The 21232-nt window shown below is 40.3% G+C and overlaps 1 protein-coding gene across 5 annotated transcripts in view; it reads left to right on the top strand.

Annotated features, from left to right (window-relative positions):
* CACNA1E (calcium voltage-gated channel subunit alpha1 E) overlaps positions 1-21232 on the top strand; it is a 548978-nt gene that overhangs the window by 462538 nt on the left and 65208 nt on the right. For all 5 annotated transcript variants that reach the window (XM_069981148.1, XM_069981149.1, XM_069981150.1 and 2 more), the window contains 10 exons: positions 4249-4364; positions 4741-4794; positions 5696-5785; positions 5878-6087; positions 7223-7335; positions 8230-8342; positions 8456-8587; positions 12590-12662; positions 13557-13674; positions 18061-18128. In XM_069981148.1, coding sequence (XP_069837249.1) covers positions 4249-4364; positions 4741-4794; positions 5696-5785; positions 5878-6087; positions 7223-7335; positions 8230-8342; positions 8456-8587; positions 12590-12662; positions 13557-13674; positions 18061-18128 — 1087 coding nt within the window. The remainder of the gene's footprint in view (positions 1-4248; positions 4365-4740; positions 4795-5695; positions 5786-5877; positions 6088-7222; positions 7336-8229; positions 8343-8455; positions 8588-12589; positions 12663-13556; positions 13675-18060; positions 18129-21232) is intronic.

Here is a 21232-nt window from a genome sequence, read left to right as displayed (position 1 = left end):
GGCACAGATATGCTCATAGGGCACGGGGCTGCAATTTTAAAAGTAAACTTTTATGACAATAACTGCATCACCTGCCGAATGGACCGCAGGACAGATCTTGGATTAAAAGCAGCTATCCGAAGGTACAAGCGGTTTGGGGGGGTCAGATTGTGGGTACAGAGTCACTTTAAGCGAACATTGGGCCTTGCCTACAAATGGTCACATGCTCACACGTGCACATATCTAATACCTACTAGGGATCGTCCTAACCCGCCGAGGTTCGGGTTCGTCTGAACCTGAACGCTCGGCATTGGATTACCGCTGTCTGCCCACTCCGTGCAGCGGGCGGATACAGCGGGAGAACTGCCTGGAAAACTGGGATACAGCCTATGGCTATGGCTGTATCCCAGTTTTCCAGGCATTCCTCCCGCTGGATCCACCCACTGCACGAAGCAGGCAGACAGCGGTAATCATTGCGGATGGTTCGGGTTCGTACAAACTCCGTACGAACTCGGTTCGGACCATCCCTAATACCTACTCATAGCAGCATGATGTACAAGGCCAGAGTTCCCCATGCACAGATATTACAATCTTATACACAAAGTATGACAAAATTAATGAAAAATGACAAAATAAAGAAAGAAAACAAAGGAGGGAGCCTCCTAGTGCAATACTGACTATATAGCAAATGTTTCCTACCAATGTGCAAAAGAAATGTACTCACCTGAGGGAGTTGTGCCGTGGATAGGCACAACTCTATAGTAGGCGTACATAAACTTGACACTGTAGACCCTAAATAAACTGATACTGTTCCTGGGGGACACCACCAAGGATGGGAATCGAACAAGCAGAGATGTGATCCAGACCGGATCACTGGACCAGATAGAGCTCCACTCTGTGGATCAGCGCTGATGGAATAAAATGTAATTCCAGGGCACGGTCTCAAACGAATGTAGAAAGGGACCACCGGATAGTTAAACAAACAGTTCATTTATTGCCAATGAATAAAATCACACTTTTCACAACAAATCAACATGTATTCAATGCTAACACATAAAGTAATGGTGAGATAGCACACATTATTTACATGAATCTCTAATATTCACACTTTTTATATATGTGTTGCTTTATTATAGTATTTAAAGTGTTGGAGACTGCCATGCAACTTTGGAAATCAGGGATCAGCTTCTAGCCCAGGGAGGTGAAGCGGAAAGGTTTCTAAAACTATTTGCAAGCTTAAAAAAGCCCATTTCTACATTTTTAACACCACAGACACATCATACACCCACCTGATTTACTTTGCCATATACAGTATACTACCCTTTATTGGCAGTGGTTTATTCAGCTTGATGCCCACAGACAGGTGCCCTGATGCTGGACCCTGCCTCATTCCTGAAGATGTTATACTGTATACAGCCTCCTATGAGGTCCTGTGATTATACGTGATGGTGACTTGGTGAACGTGTCTCTTGAGAAGTTTATTGATTATTTGAAAATAGAAAAAATGGATATAAACAAAGGTGGAGAAGGCTTGACTTTGTTAAACCCTCACTGTCAGGGTCTATAGGCTTGTTTGCCCCTTCCCAGGGTAGTCCCAGGGTTTGGTCTGCATTAAGTATCAGAATACATTAGTGTTTACAGCTTATCGCTAAGGGTCCCAGGAACAGGACCACCACTATACACTTTGTACATCAAAGGGAGCCTGTCAGCCAGGAGAGCGGTCAGAACCCACCCTACACTGGGATAAAGCATCAGATACTTACCCTCTCCTGGCGGCAACGCTCCGGATGGAGAAAAAGTTGTTGCTCCTCTCTGCGCTAATTATGCTAGTGAGCAGAGATGAGTCTGATGTCCCTAGGAAAAGAGGAAAATTGACGTTGTATCTCAGGGTAGGGTGGGGTTTGGCCCACTCTCCTGGTTGACAGGCTCCCTTTAAAGAGAACCTATCATATTAAAAATGCTGTCAAATCTTTAGCCATCAAGTTATAGAGCAGGGGGGGCTGAACAGATTGATATATAGCTTTATGGGGAAAGTTCCAGTCTTTAAGGAGCTGTTCGGAGACATCCCTTTTCTGTTGGTTATGGGTTTTATTTCTTCATGCTATCTGCCTGTTTTGATACAGCTATACTATTGTGTCCATGTGCCTTGTGGTATACGGAACACATCCCTTGTATTTCGAATTTTCTTAGACCATATTTATGCATTTCACTTGGTTTCCATAGCAACAGAAAAAGTTCCTGAATGTGTAAACAGCTTATTGTTTGTGCTGCAATGTTGTTTGTTTTTTGTTTGTTTTTTTGGGGGGGGAGACTTCAGTCTGATGGGTTAGGGTATGTTCACATCTCGTTTTTGTTCACACGTCGGGCTACACGTCAGGAATCAGTGAAAAAAGGATGCAGACATGCCGATGGCCACATGACGGCCACATTGACTTAAATGAGCAGGACGGAGTCATTATGTGACTGTGTTCCGCTCATTTGCGGGACGTACACGGCTTTTGTGCAGGACTCAAAATCGTAGCCGACCACTTTTTTCACTGATTCCTGACGTGTAGCCCGACGTGTGGACAAAAACGTGATGTGAACATACCCTTAGTACTAACTAGACATTGTACTAACTAGACATTGCAATATCTGCAATGCCCATAGGGACTATATAAATTTAGTTTAGTTGAGTTTTGTCCATATGTACCTCGGCTTCTTGCTTTACTACTAGTAGTGAAGCCTTATGAAGGTTTGTGTTAATGCAGATTTCTTTACGATTTGATGTACACTGCAGTATTTCTCTATATCGGTGATATTTAGTATGTATTTTTTATATACCCGTCAATCTTGCCCTCACATCAGTGGAGTTTTTTTTTTTTTAAATAAATCTCCGTGTGAAAAGCAAAAGTTATATATGTGTCTGAATATACAGTACATGGGTCCTCCCTCCATGAAAATATTATTTAGGGATTTCACAATGCAGAGATCTATGGGCTCCCGTCTGTCTAGCTGTCCACTTCAGGCTGTGTATGTCACCATCAGCAGCCGGATAGATTGGTTATATAAATCACAATGTCTTCTGTGCATTGTCCTGCTAGATATTATTCAGACAGATGACTGGGAAGTTTATGGCACCACTCCATGCAGACAGGAAATCCCTTGGATATAAATTCATTTTACAGATTTTACATTTGACAAATCCTAGATTCAATATGTTACATTGCTCAAACGCTACAGGATAAAATGTATAATATATATATATATATATATATATATATATATATATATATATATATAAATTAATCATATTGTATATAATCCAGGGATTATTCCGATCGCCATTGGAGTCGGGAAGGCATTTTCTCCCTGTGATGGGGCATTTGACATCTGCTTCGTGAAGGTTTTTGCCTTCCTCTGGTTCAACACAGTTGGGTTTCTGTAGGTGGAACTTGAAGGACTCTTGTCTTTTTTAACCATATTAACTATGTTTCTATAATCCATAATCCATCACTCTGAACCTTGAGTCATCGGGGTCATCACTGATGGCTTTTGCCTGCCCTCTTGTCCTTGATAGATCTTTCTCCACCGAAACAGGAAGAGAACCATTAAAGGGGATCTGTCAGCTGCAATTGAGGTTCGGTTAGGTCAAGGAGACACATGGCACCTTCCATTTATCTGTCTGTGCTTCCAGAATGTAGAAAAATGCTTTTATTCTCTGGTGTCAAAGAGGTGTTCCCGACCTCCTGAATTGAAGCAAACTGGAATGCCTTCTCAATCCCCCTACCTGACCCTAATTGGCACCAGCTTACAGCTGACTGTCAATCATGCAATCAAGCAGGGATTCTAAAAAAATTAATAAATAAATAAACATTACATTTGGTATCTCCATGTATGGTGTAATTAAACACGTTATTAGAATCAGGGGTTTTCTTAAAGTAATAAAACATAACAAAACCTTTATACCATTGTTGTAATTATACTGACCTGAAGTATATTGATAACATGTCAGTTTTCCTGTAATTGTACAGTGTAAAAATTTGCATTTCTGTTGCATTTATTTCATGGTTTATTTTATGGTAAAATGAAGAGTGTTCATATAAACACCCGTAATCTTCATAGAAAGCAAGGAAGCCAAGGAGGGGGAAAAAAGAAAAGAGAAAAATAACTGTGTATTAGTTGACGTTCTTTGTTAGCCAGTAGGTTCCAATGTGCCTGGTCATTGCAGTATTTATTGAATGCTCTCCTATTACAGCCATATGACTATTTTCTACTGTCTTACTCCAGTGAATTTGCCAAAGAGAGAGAGCGTGTGGAGAACCGACGGGCTTTCATGAAGTTGCGCAGGCAGCAGCAGATTGAGAGAGAACTGAATGGGTATCGGGCTTGGATAGATAAAGCTGGTGAGTGAACTTGTACAGGTCAAATTCATTTGAATAAAACAGTATTGCAATTAATGGCAAAGATTTTTGAACCTATGCCTATAGGTAAGTGTCTACTCTGTTTGGACTGATAGGTGAAGCATTGCTGTTTTTTTGCAGCCCACGGGAACACCCATGGGCTTTATCTACTAATCTGCATATATATTCTAAAGCGTATATATGGCCGCAGAATGAAATAAGAGTTACAGAATATCTCCTGATTGAGGGTAAGAAGACCTATTGTAGTCAACCTTACCTCCTCAGATGATGCTTAAACCAGAGTTCATGGTTCCCACATTCACTTTCAATTGGATTTTGAGTTTTTATTTGTCACATTTGTCTGTATTCCCTTTTTCAGAGGAAGTCATGTTAGCTGAAGAAAATAAAAATTCTGGGACATCTGCTTTAGAAGGTGAGATTATTAATTTTTAAGGCCTTCAAGCCCTTCATAGTCGTTCCTCTGAAACATTGGTAAATTGTTTAGTACATAGTTGTTAATAGTCCTGATTAAGATGGGGTGGGGTTATGTAAATACCACTTACAGGTAGGCATTTTGGGGGCATTCCCAGGTGTTTTGGGGATGTTACTTGAGACGGGACTCAAATGTACTTACATTTAGAATACCTTTGTACCTTAAAAATACAACCAAACTGTAATGTGGGATCGCTAGTATGTTTTTTTATTAAAGTGACTCCGTACCCACAATCTACCCTTCCCCCCAACGCCCAAACTGCTTGTACCGATGGATTGCTGCTTTTAATCCAAGATCTGTCCTGGGGTCCGTTCTGCAGGTGATGTCCTAAAAAATAACTTTTAAACTTGCACCCCTGTGTCAAATTTGGCATGGCGTGGCGTGGAACGTCTATGTCCAAGGCTCTCCGTCCCCCCCCCCCACCACCACCACCACCACCACCACCACCCTTTTTATGATTAGTAATGCCCCAGACAGTATTTCTCCTAATCACCACTGAGCACTGCACCTGTGTTGGACTCTTAAGGCACATGTGCAGGCAAAAGTGATGATTAGGAGAAATCCTGCCTGGGACATTCCTAATAATGAAGAGGATGGGGAGGAGGGATGGAAAGGCTGTGCAGGCCTAGGGCATAGACACTCTAGGCCACGCCAATTTGACACAGGGCTGCAAGTTTAAAAGTTGTTTTTAAGGACAATAACTGCATCACCTGCAGAACAGACCCCAGGACAGATCTTGGATTAAAAGCAGCTATCTGAAGATACAAGCGGGTTGGGGGCAGATTGTGGGTACAGAGTAACTTCAAATTAAAGGATGATATTCTCCATGTTTTGTCTATAGTTCTCAGGAGAGCAACAATTAAACGAAGTAGAACAGAAGCCATGAACCGAGACACAAATGAAGACCATTGTGTTGACATATCGTCTGTCGGTAGGTTTAGATTTCTACTAATGTAATATCATGTATAGTGTATGGACTAGACTGCATGTGCTATAACATCAGCCTCATATGTCCCCCTGCAGGCACTCCTCTTGCACGAGCTAGTATTAAAAGTAACAAAATGGATGGCGCCTCTTATTTTCGTCACAAAGAACGCCTCTTACGTATATCCATACGCCATATGATCAAATCTCAAGTTTTCTATTGGATGGTCCTAACAGTGGTAGGCCTTAACACTGCCTGTGTGGCGATTGTTCACCATGACCAGGCTCGATGGCTCTCCAATATTCTATGTAAGTCTTTGTCTCTTTTGTTTTGTGTAGTGAGAAGTATATATTACAGATGTATTGTTTTAGATATATTATGATCATAACTGCAGACATGGGCAGAGAGCTGATAGGGAGACGCAACGAAGGATACATGTCTCTCAGATGATGACTATTTACAAAGTTATAAAATCATGTATTCCCTTTTTCCTTCTAAGCCCAAGCGTGATTGATATACAAGCATTCCCGTATTCTCTATGAAAAGGGGAGAAGTAATCTGCAGCCAGACTGTTCTGGCAGCAGTTTATCTCTCAGAGAGCAAAGGGGTTGGGCAGTGAAATCTCACCACACACGAACCCTTTCCTAAGTGTATGAGTGTTGTCACATGATGTAGGTGGAGTCTAGGGAGACCCACATACTCTTTATATTGATGCCAGAAAACAGGTGTGAAAGAGTTACATATTTTTTTTTCCATGCCAAAGAAATATAACACTAGTGTTGAGCGAGCATGCTATGGACAGGTAAGTATGGCTGCCTTATAGCTGGATGACATGTTAGGTTTTACAGGTGTTCTAATGTGTCTTGCAGAAATCTTTTGCATTTCCTAATTCTTAATTCTTCATATATATATTTCTCCCTTGAAGGGATGTGTAAACAAAATATACAAAACTGAGAACGAAAAATTACAATAAGTTTCCGCAAGACACTCCGGCGGCATGCTGGCAATTGCCTGCATACCACCGGAGTTCTAGTATGTCTTGCAGAAACCTACTATATCTTTTTGTTCTAATTTTTGTATTTTTCATTTAAACATCTTTTCAAGGGACAGCATATACAAAAATTAGGAAAAAAATGCAGAGGGCATCTGGTAAATGCTTGAGTCTCCGATTGGTTTCAGTGGGGTTTGTTACTTGAGTAGAGCACTCGAGCATTGACAGATGATCGATTTGGGTAACAAGCACTAAAGCATCTACTGCTCGCTTAACACTAGTAACCACATTTTTTTTTGTTAAGAATAGAAGGGATACTATATAGATTTTGAGATTGTCCTCTAGCACCTTCCCTTTCCCCAACCATCCAACAGAACTTTATTGTATATTGTTCTGGATATTACACCAGTCGTTGGTTTAATCTGAGGGTTTAGAATTTGTTTCTTTTTCAGACTATGCAGAATTCCTGTTTCTTGGGTTATTTTTGGTGGAGATGTCTCTCAAGATGTATGGAATGGGCCCTCGTCTCTACTTTCACTCATCATTTAATTGTTTCGACTGTGGGGTGAGAAACTACATGATCATTTTCAAGGAAGGAACAACATGAAACAGTACTGTACTTGGCAATGCATTTCAGTATCTAAGCACACAGTAGTTACACTGAAATACACTTCCATCTTGCTCTGCTGTAGAAGTCATGGCCAAAATTGAAAACCTTTTGGAGAAGATTCTGGTTTGACTAATCTATAGTTATGTTTCAATTAGACCTAGCTAGGGCTAGTTATCCAGGTATACCTTTTTAATATTTTCATTGTCCTTTCCTGTCCAAATATAAATCTTTTTTTTTTTTGTCAAAATGCAAAGGAGACTCTAAAGCTCAGAGCGTATTCCCCATCAAGGTAAAAGCCCAGGTAAGTGCAGCCTTTGTCCTCTTTACCTAGTGGCTGTCAGTCAAATAGATTAGGCAGATTCAAGCGGATACAGAAGTGGTGAATAAAACAACATGGGCTGGACATGACCTGAGCTTTTACTATGATGGAGAACCCCCCATGAGCTTTTGAGCCTCATTTACATATTATTAAACAGTCCTACATCTCAACACTGGAAAGGACTATAAAGAAAAAAAGGTTATGCCAAGAATTGTGATGCCTAGCCCTATCTAGCCACTGCCTCAAATAGATGGCACTGGATAGTCAGCTTACTTCTATCCAAAGCTTACTTCTATCCATTTAAATACCTTTTTCCCAGGTCACATTGCCTGGCCTAGAAAAATCCCTACAAATTCCGGTGGTCTCCACAGATCTTCCCAAGCTATATTAATGGGCAGTCTGTATAATAATAAGTATCCCTATAATGTGTTTTATTGCTGTTCTATTAATTCTAGTTTAATTTGAACTCTTTGAACTATTAAATGTCTACAGTCTAAATATTAGTGAACCTATTTTATTTTCCTATTCAGGTCACAGTTGGAAGTATATTTGAAGTCATTTGGGCCATATTTAGACCCGGCACATCTTTTGGGATTAGTGTCTTAAGAGCTCTGCGACTTTTAAGGATCTTTAAAATAACCAAGTAAGTGTTCTTAACATTTTCATTGTTCCATTTTTGTTCCCCTTTCTATGTATTGGCCATTTGTGTTGTATTTAAGGCTTAGGTTAATGATAGAACTTTGTGTATTTCTCCAGATACTGGGCCTCTTTAAGAAACTTGGTGGTATCTTTGATGAATTCCATGAAGTCGATTATCAGTCTGCTCTTCCTCCTTTTCCTCTTCATTGTTGTGTTTGCACTACTGGGGATGCAGCTGTATGGTGGCAGGTAAGTTATTCACTATCTTGGATGATTATAATTTTTTGTGCATTAAAACTTAATAATCATTTTTCAAATAAAATATATACAGGTGGATAATTGGGTTCATCATAAGTCCACCGATATAGTATGTTAATCAATGTAGCTTAACCCACTGCTGTACTCAACCAACCATATTTCTACGCACATACTGTATGTGGACCATGTGAACATGAAGTAAAATTTATTGCAATTATAAGCATTTTGGGTGGAACCCTGCCCTCGACACATTCACATGAACATTCAGTAGTTTTTACTTTTCCATTGACAGAGTCGTATTATCACTTTTATAATACCACTTGTACTTTTTACGAAATCAGAAAATTTTTCTGTTGGGCAAAATTTAAAAGAAGCAGCAATTAGGCAATCTTGTGACTCATTTTTTTTTATCTGAAGGCACCATTTAGTTTTACTACTTTTAAAAATCAAAACAGTTATTTATTTTTAAATCTTTGTGTCACCATTTTTTATTGCCATAACTTTTTAAAGAAGCAGTTCACTTTTTTTTTTTTCGACCCCCCGACCCCCCCCCCCCCCGGGTAGCCGCTGTCATGTATACTTACAGAAGATGATCGGTGTCCCGTTCTCGTCGGTCAGTTCCCGTCCCGCGGTGCCGTTCAAATCGGGCGCGTTCACGTCCATCGGCTGCTGCGAGTCCTCTTCTCTCGCCAGTGATTATACGCCGGAAGTCACTCGCTTCCATGCATTCGCTATGGAAGCGCATGACTTCCGGCGTTCAAATTACAAGGGAGAGGAGAGGAGTCACAGCGCCGGCGGACGTGAGCGCGCCCGATTTGAACGGCACCACGGGACGGGAACTGATTGACGGGAACGGGACACCGATCATCTTCTGAAAGTATACATGACAGCGGCTACCCGGGGGGGGGGCGAAATAAAAAAAAAAAAAGTGAACTGCTTCTTTAACTTTTTGGCCTACTTAGCTGTATGAGGGCTCATTCCTTGCACCTGTAATTTTTATTACCTCTTTAAATTAAAGGTCTTGTATGTGACCATCTGTGCATTGTAGACTTGTATGAAGCTTTTATGTCCTTTCATTTGCTTTGGATCCCACGCAGAAATATTGGGGTCTGTATTTTTAAGGTATTTGAAGCACCACTTAAAGGGAATAAATACTCCATAGGGGGTTACTATATGAAGCACAATTGGCCTGATGGACACTACTAAAGTCTTCAAGGGGTTATGCAGGCTAGGGAAAACATTGCCAATTTCTTCCATAAAGAGCACTATTCTTGTCCTTAGTTTAGGTGCATGGAGTGAATGGGGATGAATTGTAATAACACACCCAATCTGAGGACAGGGGTGTTGCTATTTGTATAAGAAAGTAGCTATGCTTTTTCTAATCCTGGATGACCCTTTTAATTACTGGGAAAATCCTATACTAAGATGGGCTTTCTTTAGCTGCATGAAATGGTTAACAGAGCACCAGCATTAGATAGAAGACCGGCAAGGTCACAGAAACATTGCAGCCGCCATCCCAGCGAATCCTCCTCTAGTTCGCTGTGTCATGCTGATTGAGATGAGCTCCAATTATACTGATGAATAACTGTAATATTGATCATGTCCATTGCAGCCAGCGTTAGGATACTGTAAGCACCGCTCACTTCCACAATGGAGATGATGAAGTGTCTTAATATAAGGAGACGGGGAAATAACAGCTTAAGCACAAAGGGAAAAGGAAATGTATATAAATAGGGAACGGCATTTATAGTACGAAGCTTGATAGATCCCTCCATAAACCGAGCTTCAGTATGAAATACAAACAATTGTTATAATAAATGTTTACACAATTTCCATTCACAGTTTATTCAGCTTTTACCTTATGATCTGTATAATATATTTTAGACCTGATCTCTATGTAGCCAGATATTGTTACTTTTATCAAGTTAATGGGTGCATAACAGAAAATGATGGAAACAATTAAAAGAAATATGTTGCATTGTTTCCATCATAGCAAATCATGGCCGTCCTTTATTCTGAACCTTTTCTGACTAGTAAAAACGGAAATATGTTTAGAGTCATTCAAATTAGATATTGTTTCAGCAGCGGAGGTACCTGCAAGGAATTGCATAGGAATAGAAAGAGATGGCTGCGTTCTTCAGAAAACAGAGCCACAGGTTGTTTATAGGAATGGGTGGATGGATGGATAGATAGATAGATAGATAGATAGATAGATAGATAGATAGATAGATAGATAGATAGATAGATACAGATAATTGATAGGAGATAGATAGGAGATAGATAGATAGATAGATAGATAGATAGATAGATAGATAGATACAGATATTAGATAGATAGATAGATAGATAGATAGATAGATAGATAAATAGATGCCAGTATTATGTATAGGCCAGCCTGTGTCAGTCTCTCAGTAAGGGTATGTTCACACTGAGTAAATCAAGCAGAATTCATGCCACTTCTTTTAGCGGAGAGCGGCCGCAGCGGAGGAGCACACTCCCTCCCATAGACAGGCTATGGCACACTGAGACGGGTGGGATTCTGCCTGAGTTACTCAGTGGGAACATACCCTAAGGCTGGGTGCGTTTTTGCAATCCGTTCTTTTATCTGTTTTTTGCAAAAAAATTGATGGAAAAAATGAATTGCAAAGATGCAGTGTGAACCCAGCTTAACTCCTGCACATCTATGCCAAGGACAAGCTGGTGTGCATTTTGGCTATAATATACACCAGTTACTGGCTTACATTATAGTAAATGTAGTAGACCTCATGGCCCCATCCACTTTTTCAAAAGTGCTTACAGTATATTTCTTATTTTGCCGGGCTGTAAAATGGGCCATGTTTATGTAAACCCTCGCCAAAAAGAGGGCATTTTGTGGGCAACCCTAGGTATTTTGAGTGTGTTTCCAGGTGCTTAGGGACGATGCTGAAATATTACTGTTCAGGCTAGTAAAATATTGGTAACGATGACGAACACTAACTACATACACAATTACGAGGAGCCTTTACTATATCACCGTGGGGGCAGAAGGAAGTAGTAGACCACTCCAGTGTCCTGTCAATGGAGTGAAGTAATTCTTCTCATAGTTTATACACTTACAAAAACACATAAAATAGGTTTTTCTTGCCAAACCAACTGCTAAATGTTAACATTAAAACTTGCTCTAAATGCTGCAGGTCATTTTCTTATGCCAGCACTTTTAACATGCTGTAGAACGTAGCTCGAACTACTGAAAAACAAATGTATGTATTAGGCTATGTTCACAAAACATCAAAAAAAGAGAAAAGGCATCTGCCTTTTGTATTTATAAAGATATCCGTTATTGCCACAATTTAATTTATTTCAATGCGATGCACTGAAGTCAATGGGATGATGGACATCCAATGCACAAAATGTATAAAATGACCGACGTTGTCTGTGCAGATGTCAAAATAATGATCATGACGATTATTTTTGGAAGTCTGTTGCAAACAGCAGACTTGATTTTTTGTTGCTCACTCACAGTTTTTCTTTTTTCACCGTCCTTTCACCGTTCTTACTATCAAATTCAATAGACTTTTCAGCTGAAAAGACGTTGTGTGAACATAGCCTAATGCTGAATTCCTTCCTATGTTAAATTTCACACAAAAGTTTTGTAACTTAAGTCTTTGCAGGTAGACAGTAATTCCAATACCTAAACTGGCACTATCCATCTTCTCACCAGCTCATCTCTTAAATTTGTACACCATTTAAAAGCTACGAAAGGTCTTGTTGTGGCAGTTTCATTCAGTGTCGTATTACCCCACAGTACCTGTCCAGTATGTTTTATGGTAACTTTTTAATTTTAGGTGTTCACACTTTTTATTTCTTCTTAAAATCAAAACTGTCTGGGTTCCCCCACAACAACCAATGACAGCTCATCCTCACCCCCCCCCCCTTAGCCCATTATGACATGAAAGCTGAACATTGTGTATTATGTGCTGATATTTATCATAGATTTTGTCTTGTTTGTTTGCAGATTTAATTTCAATGATGGCACCCCGTCTGCAAATTTTGATACATTTCCAGCAGCCATCATGACCGTCTTTCAGGTAATGCTGTGTTATATACAGATGTAGCCAGCCTCATCTTCATCTAGTGTGTTAGGATATTGTACTGCTCTCTTGAAGTCAAGAAGAGTTATCCTAACTAGAGATGAGCGAGCATGCTCTATCAAGTATAGTATTCGAGTATCGGGCTACTCGAAAGTACTGTACCTGTCACAATTGGACCTCCGAGATCAGGAGAGAGATCCTCTGCTAATCCAGAAGTTCTAAAACAAAACACAAACAGAAGGGCGCTTCCTGGTGCAATATAGTCAAAAACTTTAAATAAATGAGCAATAGAGATACCCAAGGAGGGCAGACTATACACTCACCTACTAGGGTTGTGCAATTAGGCACAACGCTAGTAATCGCATAAGATGAATCACCGCAGCACACTTAGGGACCACAACGAACGTTGAGTGGAAATGACCAAGAATGGTTAACTGCCAGGACCCGGCAGAAAACAGGTTGTCCTCTCACGACTAGGGCGCAGGTGTTCAAATACTGGCACTCTAATAGCTGAACCGCATCAGGTTCTAAACGCGGTGCTAACAAATGAGTGCCATCCTTGTATTGTCATAAAGAACAAAGGTCATTTATTTTGGCAACGCGTTTCTGCCCTCTAATCTAGGAGGGCCTTTCTCAATCCAGAAGTTCGGGTCTCCATGGATATGGAGCCGCAATCATCACAGCTCAGCCAATCAGCGGCTGAGGTGGTGGAAGTGCAACAGTGTGCCCCGCTTCAGCCACTCATTGGCTGAACAAGTGGCAATAGTGAAGAGAGATGGGAGACTGGAGCGGTAAGTATAATTTCCCTGCTCCCCTGCCTACCAACAGAGCCAGTCTGTCCCCCAGGGAGTTAGTTTTTCATCTACCATATTTTTTTTATCATTCATTCAGATCTTAACTGGAGAAGATTGGAATGAGGTGATGTACAATGGTATCCGATCACAGGGTGGAGTCAGTTCTGGAATGTGGTCTTCCATTTATTTCATCGTCCTTACGCTATTTGGAAACTGTATCCTTCTTATTACCATGTGTTTTGTTTATAATCTATGGATGCATATTTTCTCTATAGGAGGGACAAGATACATACACAATGAAAGACATTGTACACAATATAAAAGGTTTCTGGAAAAAAGTCTGAGGCTAAATTCACACAACTTAGTTTTTCATTTAATAAGGGACTTTGTTGCACATTGCAACACCGGCGGTTAATAAATGAAAAAATACATTACAATGATTTCAATGGAATCCCAGCCAGATTGTATACACTCTGTATACACTCCGTAGGGGATTCCTTGTAGCCGCACAAAAAACTGACATGTCAGTTTTGTGCAGCTGCTATTCATTGAATAGCGGCCACACAAACTGACAGTGCAGACAATGTAAAGTGCGGCTCCGGCCACGGCTGCAATACCAACCTGATGAACTTCACTGACAGCCGCTGTCATACATCTTGTGAACCCGGCTGGGGCCCAAAGCCTACAACACCTAACACCATTCTATAAACCGTGTTGGGTTTCTGCGTACAGACAGGTACACTGTGTTGATTTTGTGGGGGCTCTAAATGGAGAACAATCCTGGACATTAAAGCTTTAAAGAGATCAGCTTTATTAGAGAAGCTTGCTGCTTATTACAGACATTATGCTAAGTTCATATATTCATATATATATATATATATATATATATATATATATATATATAGTACAGTGGTGCCTCGGTTTTTAGACTGCCTTCCTGAACCAATTAAATTCGAGAACCGAGGTACCACTGTATTTTGGTTCATATTTGTAGCCAAAACCAGGAGTAGGTCAAAACATAGAATGAAATGCAAGCCTACCTAATAGTTTTTCTCTGTAATGGTTTCACTTGACTGCAAAAGGTTAGCAAAATACTATATGTAAACATAGCCTTAAAAGGTACCTGTCACTTTCATTCTGCCCGAACCATCAGGACATCGAGCAGTCCCTGGCAGCTTTTCCCCGCCCTATCAGCCTTGATTGACAGATTTGTCCCTATACCCACATAGGGAGAGATCTATCAATCAAGGCTGTTGGGGCTGGGAGAAACTGCCAGGGAGCATCCCGATGGCCTGTGGTTCGGGCAGCATGAAAGTGATGACAGGTTTCCTTTTAACTAAATTGTCCATTTCATTTGCCATATATAAAAGATGTATCCTGTAAATCACATAGGTCTGAATTAACCCTTTATCAATTGGCTTCTTTAAACACCATTTGTTCTAGTTGATTTGCATTATCTACATATCATATTACATTTGCTTTAATTTACATCAATTTTGCATTCAGACATGACAGATGAACAAACGAACAATGAACAAATGCATATTCACTATGTTATTCTTCTGTGATTTCTTTTAATTATCACCATCAGTAAATAATTTACAAACACTTTTTCTCAAGCTTTTTCACATATTTCAGCACATGTGAAACGGAAAATTGTGTGAACTGAGGAAAAAAAAAATGATGGTCTTTGTTAGAGAAAACTCAGTGCATAGTAACAAGCGAGATAAAAGTCTTATGTGACTTTCTGTCTATATATATAGCATAGTGGTTTTCACCTGGTACACCTGAAGTACATTGAAGACTGTTAAAGCGGTTATCCAGTGTTAGAAAAACATGGCCACCTTCTTCCAGAGACAGCACAACTCTTGTCTCTAGTTTGGGTGCAGGTTTTGCAACTCAGTTTCATTGAAGTGAATTGCAAATCACATCTGAATTTGAGACAAGAGTCGTGTTGTATCTGGAAGAAAGTGGTCATGTTTTTCTAATGCTAGATATCCCCTTTAAGGATTTCTTAAAGTGTACCTGTCATGATGTCCACTGCCAGATCAGCAGCGAGTTCCCCTGTTCTCACATAGTATTTCTGTCAGTCTTTTTGTTAGTCTTTTTTCAACCAAACACAGGAGTGAGTCAAAAACACAGAAACTACGCTAATCTTTGCATTATAATGTCAGTTCCACTCCTGACTTTGGTTTGGACTTTGGAAAAAAACTGACCAGAAGACCATGTGTGAACATAGCCTAAATCTGGAAGTTCGGGTCCTGTTGGATACCAACATGCAAAAAAACCATAATGTGCACAACTCCCTTAGGAACGAATGGGAGCAACCATCTTATGGTCTCATTGTGTGTTGGTATCCAAAAAGACAGAACTTCAGAGTTAACAGAGGAACTTGGCGCTGATCCAGCAGTGGGCCTCATGACGGGCATAGTTAAAGTGACACTGTCCCCCCCATTTGTGCATTCTGACATCTCTACACAGGTGTAAAAGGTAAATTTAGCGCTTTTCATATCTAATTTTATATCATAGGTCATGGTGCTTGTTCAAGTAAGAAATGATCTTTTATCAACTGCAGATTGTGTTAAGTGGACGGGGCCTCACGGCATTAGCGCCACTTAGCCCCGCCCCCTCGTCGGCCATTGGAACAGGCTGGTCTAAAGGTCTAGGCCCCACCCCCTCTAAGTCGGCCCACCAAGGGGCGTCAAGGGGGCGGGCTCAACGTTGGTGTGGTGGGTGGGGATAAGTGGTGCTAATGCTGCGAGGCCCCGCCCATTTAACACAATCTGCAGTTGATAAAAGATTAGTTTTTACTTGAACAAGCACCATGACGTATGATATAAAATAAGTTATGAAAACCACTAAATTTACCCTTTACACCTGTGTACAGATGTCAGAATGAAAAAAGGGGGTGACAGTGTCACTTTAAAAGAAACTTTCCTTTTTACATTAATCTACATTATTTACATTAATTTATTTATTTATTTTTTTCCTTTTATTTTAAGGCTATCCAAAGTCAGCGGTACTGTTTAGATTGTTTAGTTTCTATATAAGTTTGTTTTATGGGGTCACCCCCTCTTCCCATATGCTGTATTAGGGCATATGTATGACATAGAATGGGGTTCTGATTTGGGACCCCCTTTATTTGACAGAGCAGAGAGCAGACAAAGAGAACTTCTTGCTCTGATGGAGGTGGCCCACCAAAGTGTTACATAAATAGTCATTAATCTGAGTAGCCTGCATAACCTGCGTAATATATATTTGAATACCCAAGCATGTAAAAGTGTAATGTACCATACAAAAAGTATCACAAACCAAAAGATAGACCTCCAGCAACCATCTGGGCCAGAAGGCATCTGCAAGGGTCTGGGATTGATAGGCACCCTGCACAGAAGCTTAGAGACTATATGTAATGTTTCCACCTTGTCTGCCAATCCAGATGGAGCTTTCCAAAAAGGCCCTGCTTCTTGGTAAGATTCTGCGACATAAAAACATAAAAAAATTTGCATTATGAATGTGGCTTATACATCTGATCGGAAATATAGATTTCTTCATACTGCCTAACTAGAGGCCCCAGACAAAAAGAAGTGAGTGCACTTAAATGTATGAAAGAGAAGTTTGTGCAATGTTCTATTAGTGTTCGGGCACTCCAGTGTTCTCCAGTAGGTTCGGGCACTCCAGGGTCACCACTCCTGGGGAACTTGAGGAAGCTTTGATCAATGAGCTTGAATTGCTTACAGATGACCATTGGGCCAACCCAGAAAATAACCCTTTTTTTTTGCATGACTATAGAGTGGCCAACCTAAATCGTCTACTCAAGTAATAGCCACTGATAAGAACAAATCCTACACTTGCTCTTAACCGAAAGGTCAAGAAGCGGTGGCTATCATGTAATACCACATTTGTATGGACATGTCATATGGACATATCATACGTTTTAATCTGTGCCGAGAGCCCAATAATGTCTGATCATCACAGCTCAGCTCTGTTGTGTGAGTGGTACAAGTGGTGTGCAAATTGAGGAAAAAGCCCATAGATGTTCAATGGACTTTCTGTCAATCCTTGCAACACTGTCCGAGCAGAGCAGAATGCGCTCAAACACACATAAATAAAATAATGTCGTAAGAAGATTCAGGAACCATTTAAAGTTTCTCGATGAGTCTACCCCTTTTCGGATCTTTATTTTATTTATACTCTTATAGAACATCCCACATAGATCTCTGTTACCGGTGGCCTCATTTATTGTGCATTGTGAATTGTGACTTTATGTACATGGATTCTCCAGTCCTACCACCAAAATATAATATCCCGTATCTGACATCAGGCACATTCCACGTTGTACGTTAGTTCTCTAATTTGCTACTATATTTTTCATAATTCTCTATATTTCTTTAATATATTTAATATATTGAAAACATCAAAGTTTATCTTAAAAAATGTAAGAGTCTGTTTTTTTTTCTTTATGGCATGATCTTCTACAAGCTGTCAAGGTTTCCCAGCCACATGTCAGATGTACTTTATGTTCTCTTCTTAGAAGTTGCCAGTGAATTCATCTGTTGATTATTACATTCGTATTTAACGTATCTGAACCTTAACTCTACCAGATACACTTCTCAATGTATTTCTTGCCATTGCTGTGGATAATTTGGCCAATGCACAAGAGCTGACCAAGGTGAGTGCTCACCCACAATAGTATGTTACCAAATAGCTAGAAGAAACCTGTATCCAGCATCATTATGGGTAGAGATGAGGGAAATTACAGTAAGTTTGGGTACGCATGAACTTAAATGCTTGGTATTTGAATCCTGGTAAATACGGCCCTAGAGTTGCCTGGAAAACATACACACAGACATAGGCGATCATAGAAAGATCAGGTAATTTGAAAAAATAAGGTTTTAATATCTGCCTTCTATCAGTAAAGAAATCTAAGTGATACTTGTCTAATTGGTCTAAAAATGTGACAGGGCTGGGGACCTCCTTTAACCCTTAGAGGACTGGGCCAATTAAAATTTTTGCATTTTAATTTTTTCCTCCTTGTGCTTAAAAGGCCATAGCACTTGCATTTTTTCACCTAGAAACCCACATGAGCCCTTATTTTTTGCGCCACTAATTGTACTTTGCAATGACAAGCTGCATTTTTTCATAAAGGACACTGCAAAACCAGAAAACAATTCAATGTGTGGTGAAATAAAAAAAAAATCTGCATTTTTTTTTTTTATTTGCGCGGTTTTCGTTTTTACGCCGCTCGCCCTGGGGTAAAACTGACTTGTTATATATGTTCCTCAAGTTGTTAGGATTACAATGATATGTAACATGTATAACTTTTATTGTATTTGATGGCCTGTAAAAAATTCAAACCATTGTTAACAAATATATGTTCCTTAAAATTGCTCTATTCCCAGGCTTATAGCGCTTTTATCCTTTGGTCTATGGGGCAGTGTGAGGTGTCATTTTTTGCGCCATAATGTGTTCTTTCTATTGGTACCTTAGTTTTGCATATGCAACTTTTTAATCGCTTTTTATTACAATTTTTCTCGATTTGATGCAACCAAAAATGCGCAATTTAGCATTTTGGAATTTTTTTACGCTTATGCCATTTACTGTGCGAGATCAGGAATGTGATAAATTAATACTTCGGGCGATTATGCACGTGGCGACAACAAACATGATTATTATTATTATTTATTAATATTTATAACATGGGAAAAGGGGAGGGGTGATTCTGACTTTTATTAGGGGAGGGGGCCTTTTATTAATAACAACACTTTTTTTTTTTTACTTTTACACTTTTGCTAGAAGCCCCCCTGGGGTTAGGGTTATTTCCCCCTGGGGGACTTCTAGTATAAGTGCACTGATCTCTCATTCAGATCTATGCTGCATAGATATGCAGCACAGATCGATGAGATACGTCTGCTGCAGCCGGAAGCAATCGAGTGCCGAGCTGGGATCAGCGCCATTACGATGCTGAGCCCGGCGGCAGCAGGATGTGTGGATCGCTCCTCCGGGACAATGTCCCGAAGGAGTGATCCACCCCACTAGACACCAGGGATGGCTGCATTCAAGTAATCGGATGCAGCTGTCAACTTTGACAGCTGCATCCGATTACTTTATTAGCGGGCACGGCGATCGGACCATGCCCGCTAATAGCCGCGGTCACGGGCTACATGCCACACCCGGGACCGTGGCTCAGAGCCCGGCCGCCGCGCGGCCCGCTCTGATCACACGTAGGCGACCCTGGACGCACGGGTACGTCCAGGGTCGCCTAAGGGTTAAAGGTGTTATCCAGTTAGGTAAAATACATGTTGAATCATCCCCCCTCCTGGAAACTAACAATTCCTTTCATACTTGTTATTACCTTTTTAGTCTCTTTTCCCCACTTCTGAGTTGCTGCTTTCTGCTGAAGAAACAGAAAACTGTGTGTGAGCTGTTTTGTTTATCTCCCACTCCTCCCCTTTCCCTTCTCAGACTACTCATGTAAACAGTGTACCTGGCTTGCAAATTCTACACTGTATTAAGGCAGGAAGTTAATAAAAAGTCAAATTACTTTTGACATTACTGTAATTAAAGTGTCACTGTCGTGAAATTTTTTTTTGCAGAAATCAATAGTCCAGGCGATTTTAAGAAACTTTGTAATTGGGTTTATTATCCGAAAAATGCATTTTTATCATGAAAAAGCAGTTTGAAGCTCTCCCCCCTGTCTTCATTGTTCTCCTATGGAGAGAGCTAAAGAAAAGACCAAAACAGGACAACAAAGAGTTAATCTACAAATCCCTCACTGGATATCTCCTGTGACAGTCACCAGTGACCTGTCTGAGCTCGGATTACAGCTGTCACCCAGCTCGGTGCCTGTAATCCTCTGTTATCTGCTTTCTGCTGCCGGCTAACTCCCTCCTTCCTCCTCCCCCCTCCCCTCTCCCTAGAGCAGACAGGGTACGTCTCCTGCAACAAGTCACAATTTTCAGATTTTTCAGAGTGGATGAAAAAGAGGAAGGAGGGGGGGACCTGGGAAAAGGCTTTTTACATGCAGATAATGGCAGATTTGGCTAATAAACCCAATTACAAAGTTTCTTGAAATCGCCTGGACTATTGATTTCTGCAAAAAAAAAAAAAAAATACGACAGTGACTCCGCTTGTAGGCATCACAGAGTGCAGAAACAGTGCAGTGACAGCTGTCTAGGGAGAGACAGAGAGAACAGTTCACACACAGTTTTCTGTGTCTTTAGCAGAAAGAAGCGGCTCAGAACTAGGGGAAGGACACTGAAGTGATAATAAGAAGCAAGAAAAGAATTGTTAGTCTTGAGGAGGGGGGATGACTCAACATTTAGTTTACCTAACCGGATAACCTTTTTAAGGCTTTCCAATATACTGCAATTGCACAATCGTGTTGGTGTACTGAGCATGTTCTACATTACTGATAAGCGAATACTGTTCGATCGAATATTCGATCGAATAGTGAGATATTTGAATATTCGATATTCGTACGAATATCCCGCGAACTCGATAAATATTCGATAAGCGTTCAAATCCCCCAGCTTCCGGTTTTACCCTCCAAATGGTCAAATAGATGTTTTTTACTAATCGAATACCTATTCCCATAGACTTTAATGGGATCAAATATTCGATCGAATATTCGAATATTCGCGGGATATTCGTACGAATATCGAATATTCGAATATCTCACTATTCGCTCATCACTATTCTACATTTATGTAAAAATGGGAATGAATTGAAATTTGGAATGGAAAATTTAATGAGTAACTGATTTCTTACGACTTA

The sequence above is a fragment of the Dendropsophus ebraccatus genome, chromosome 8 (assembly GCF_027789765.1).
Source record: "Dendropsophus ebraccatus isolate aDenEbr1 chromosome 8, aDenEbr1.pat, whole genome shotgun sequence".
Taxonomy (NCBI): Eukaryota; Metazoa; Chordata; class Amphibia; order Anura; family Hylidae; genus Dendropsophus; species Dendropsophus ebraccatus.
This window is presented reverse-complemented; position numbering and strand designations above follow the sequence as displayed.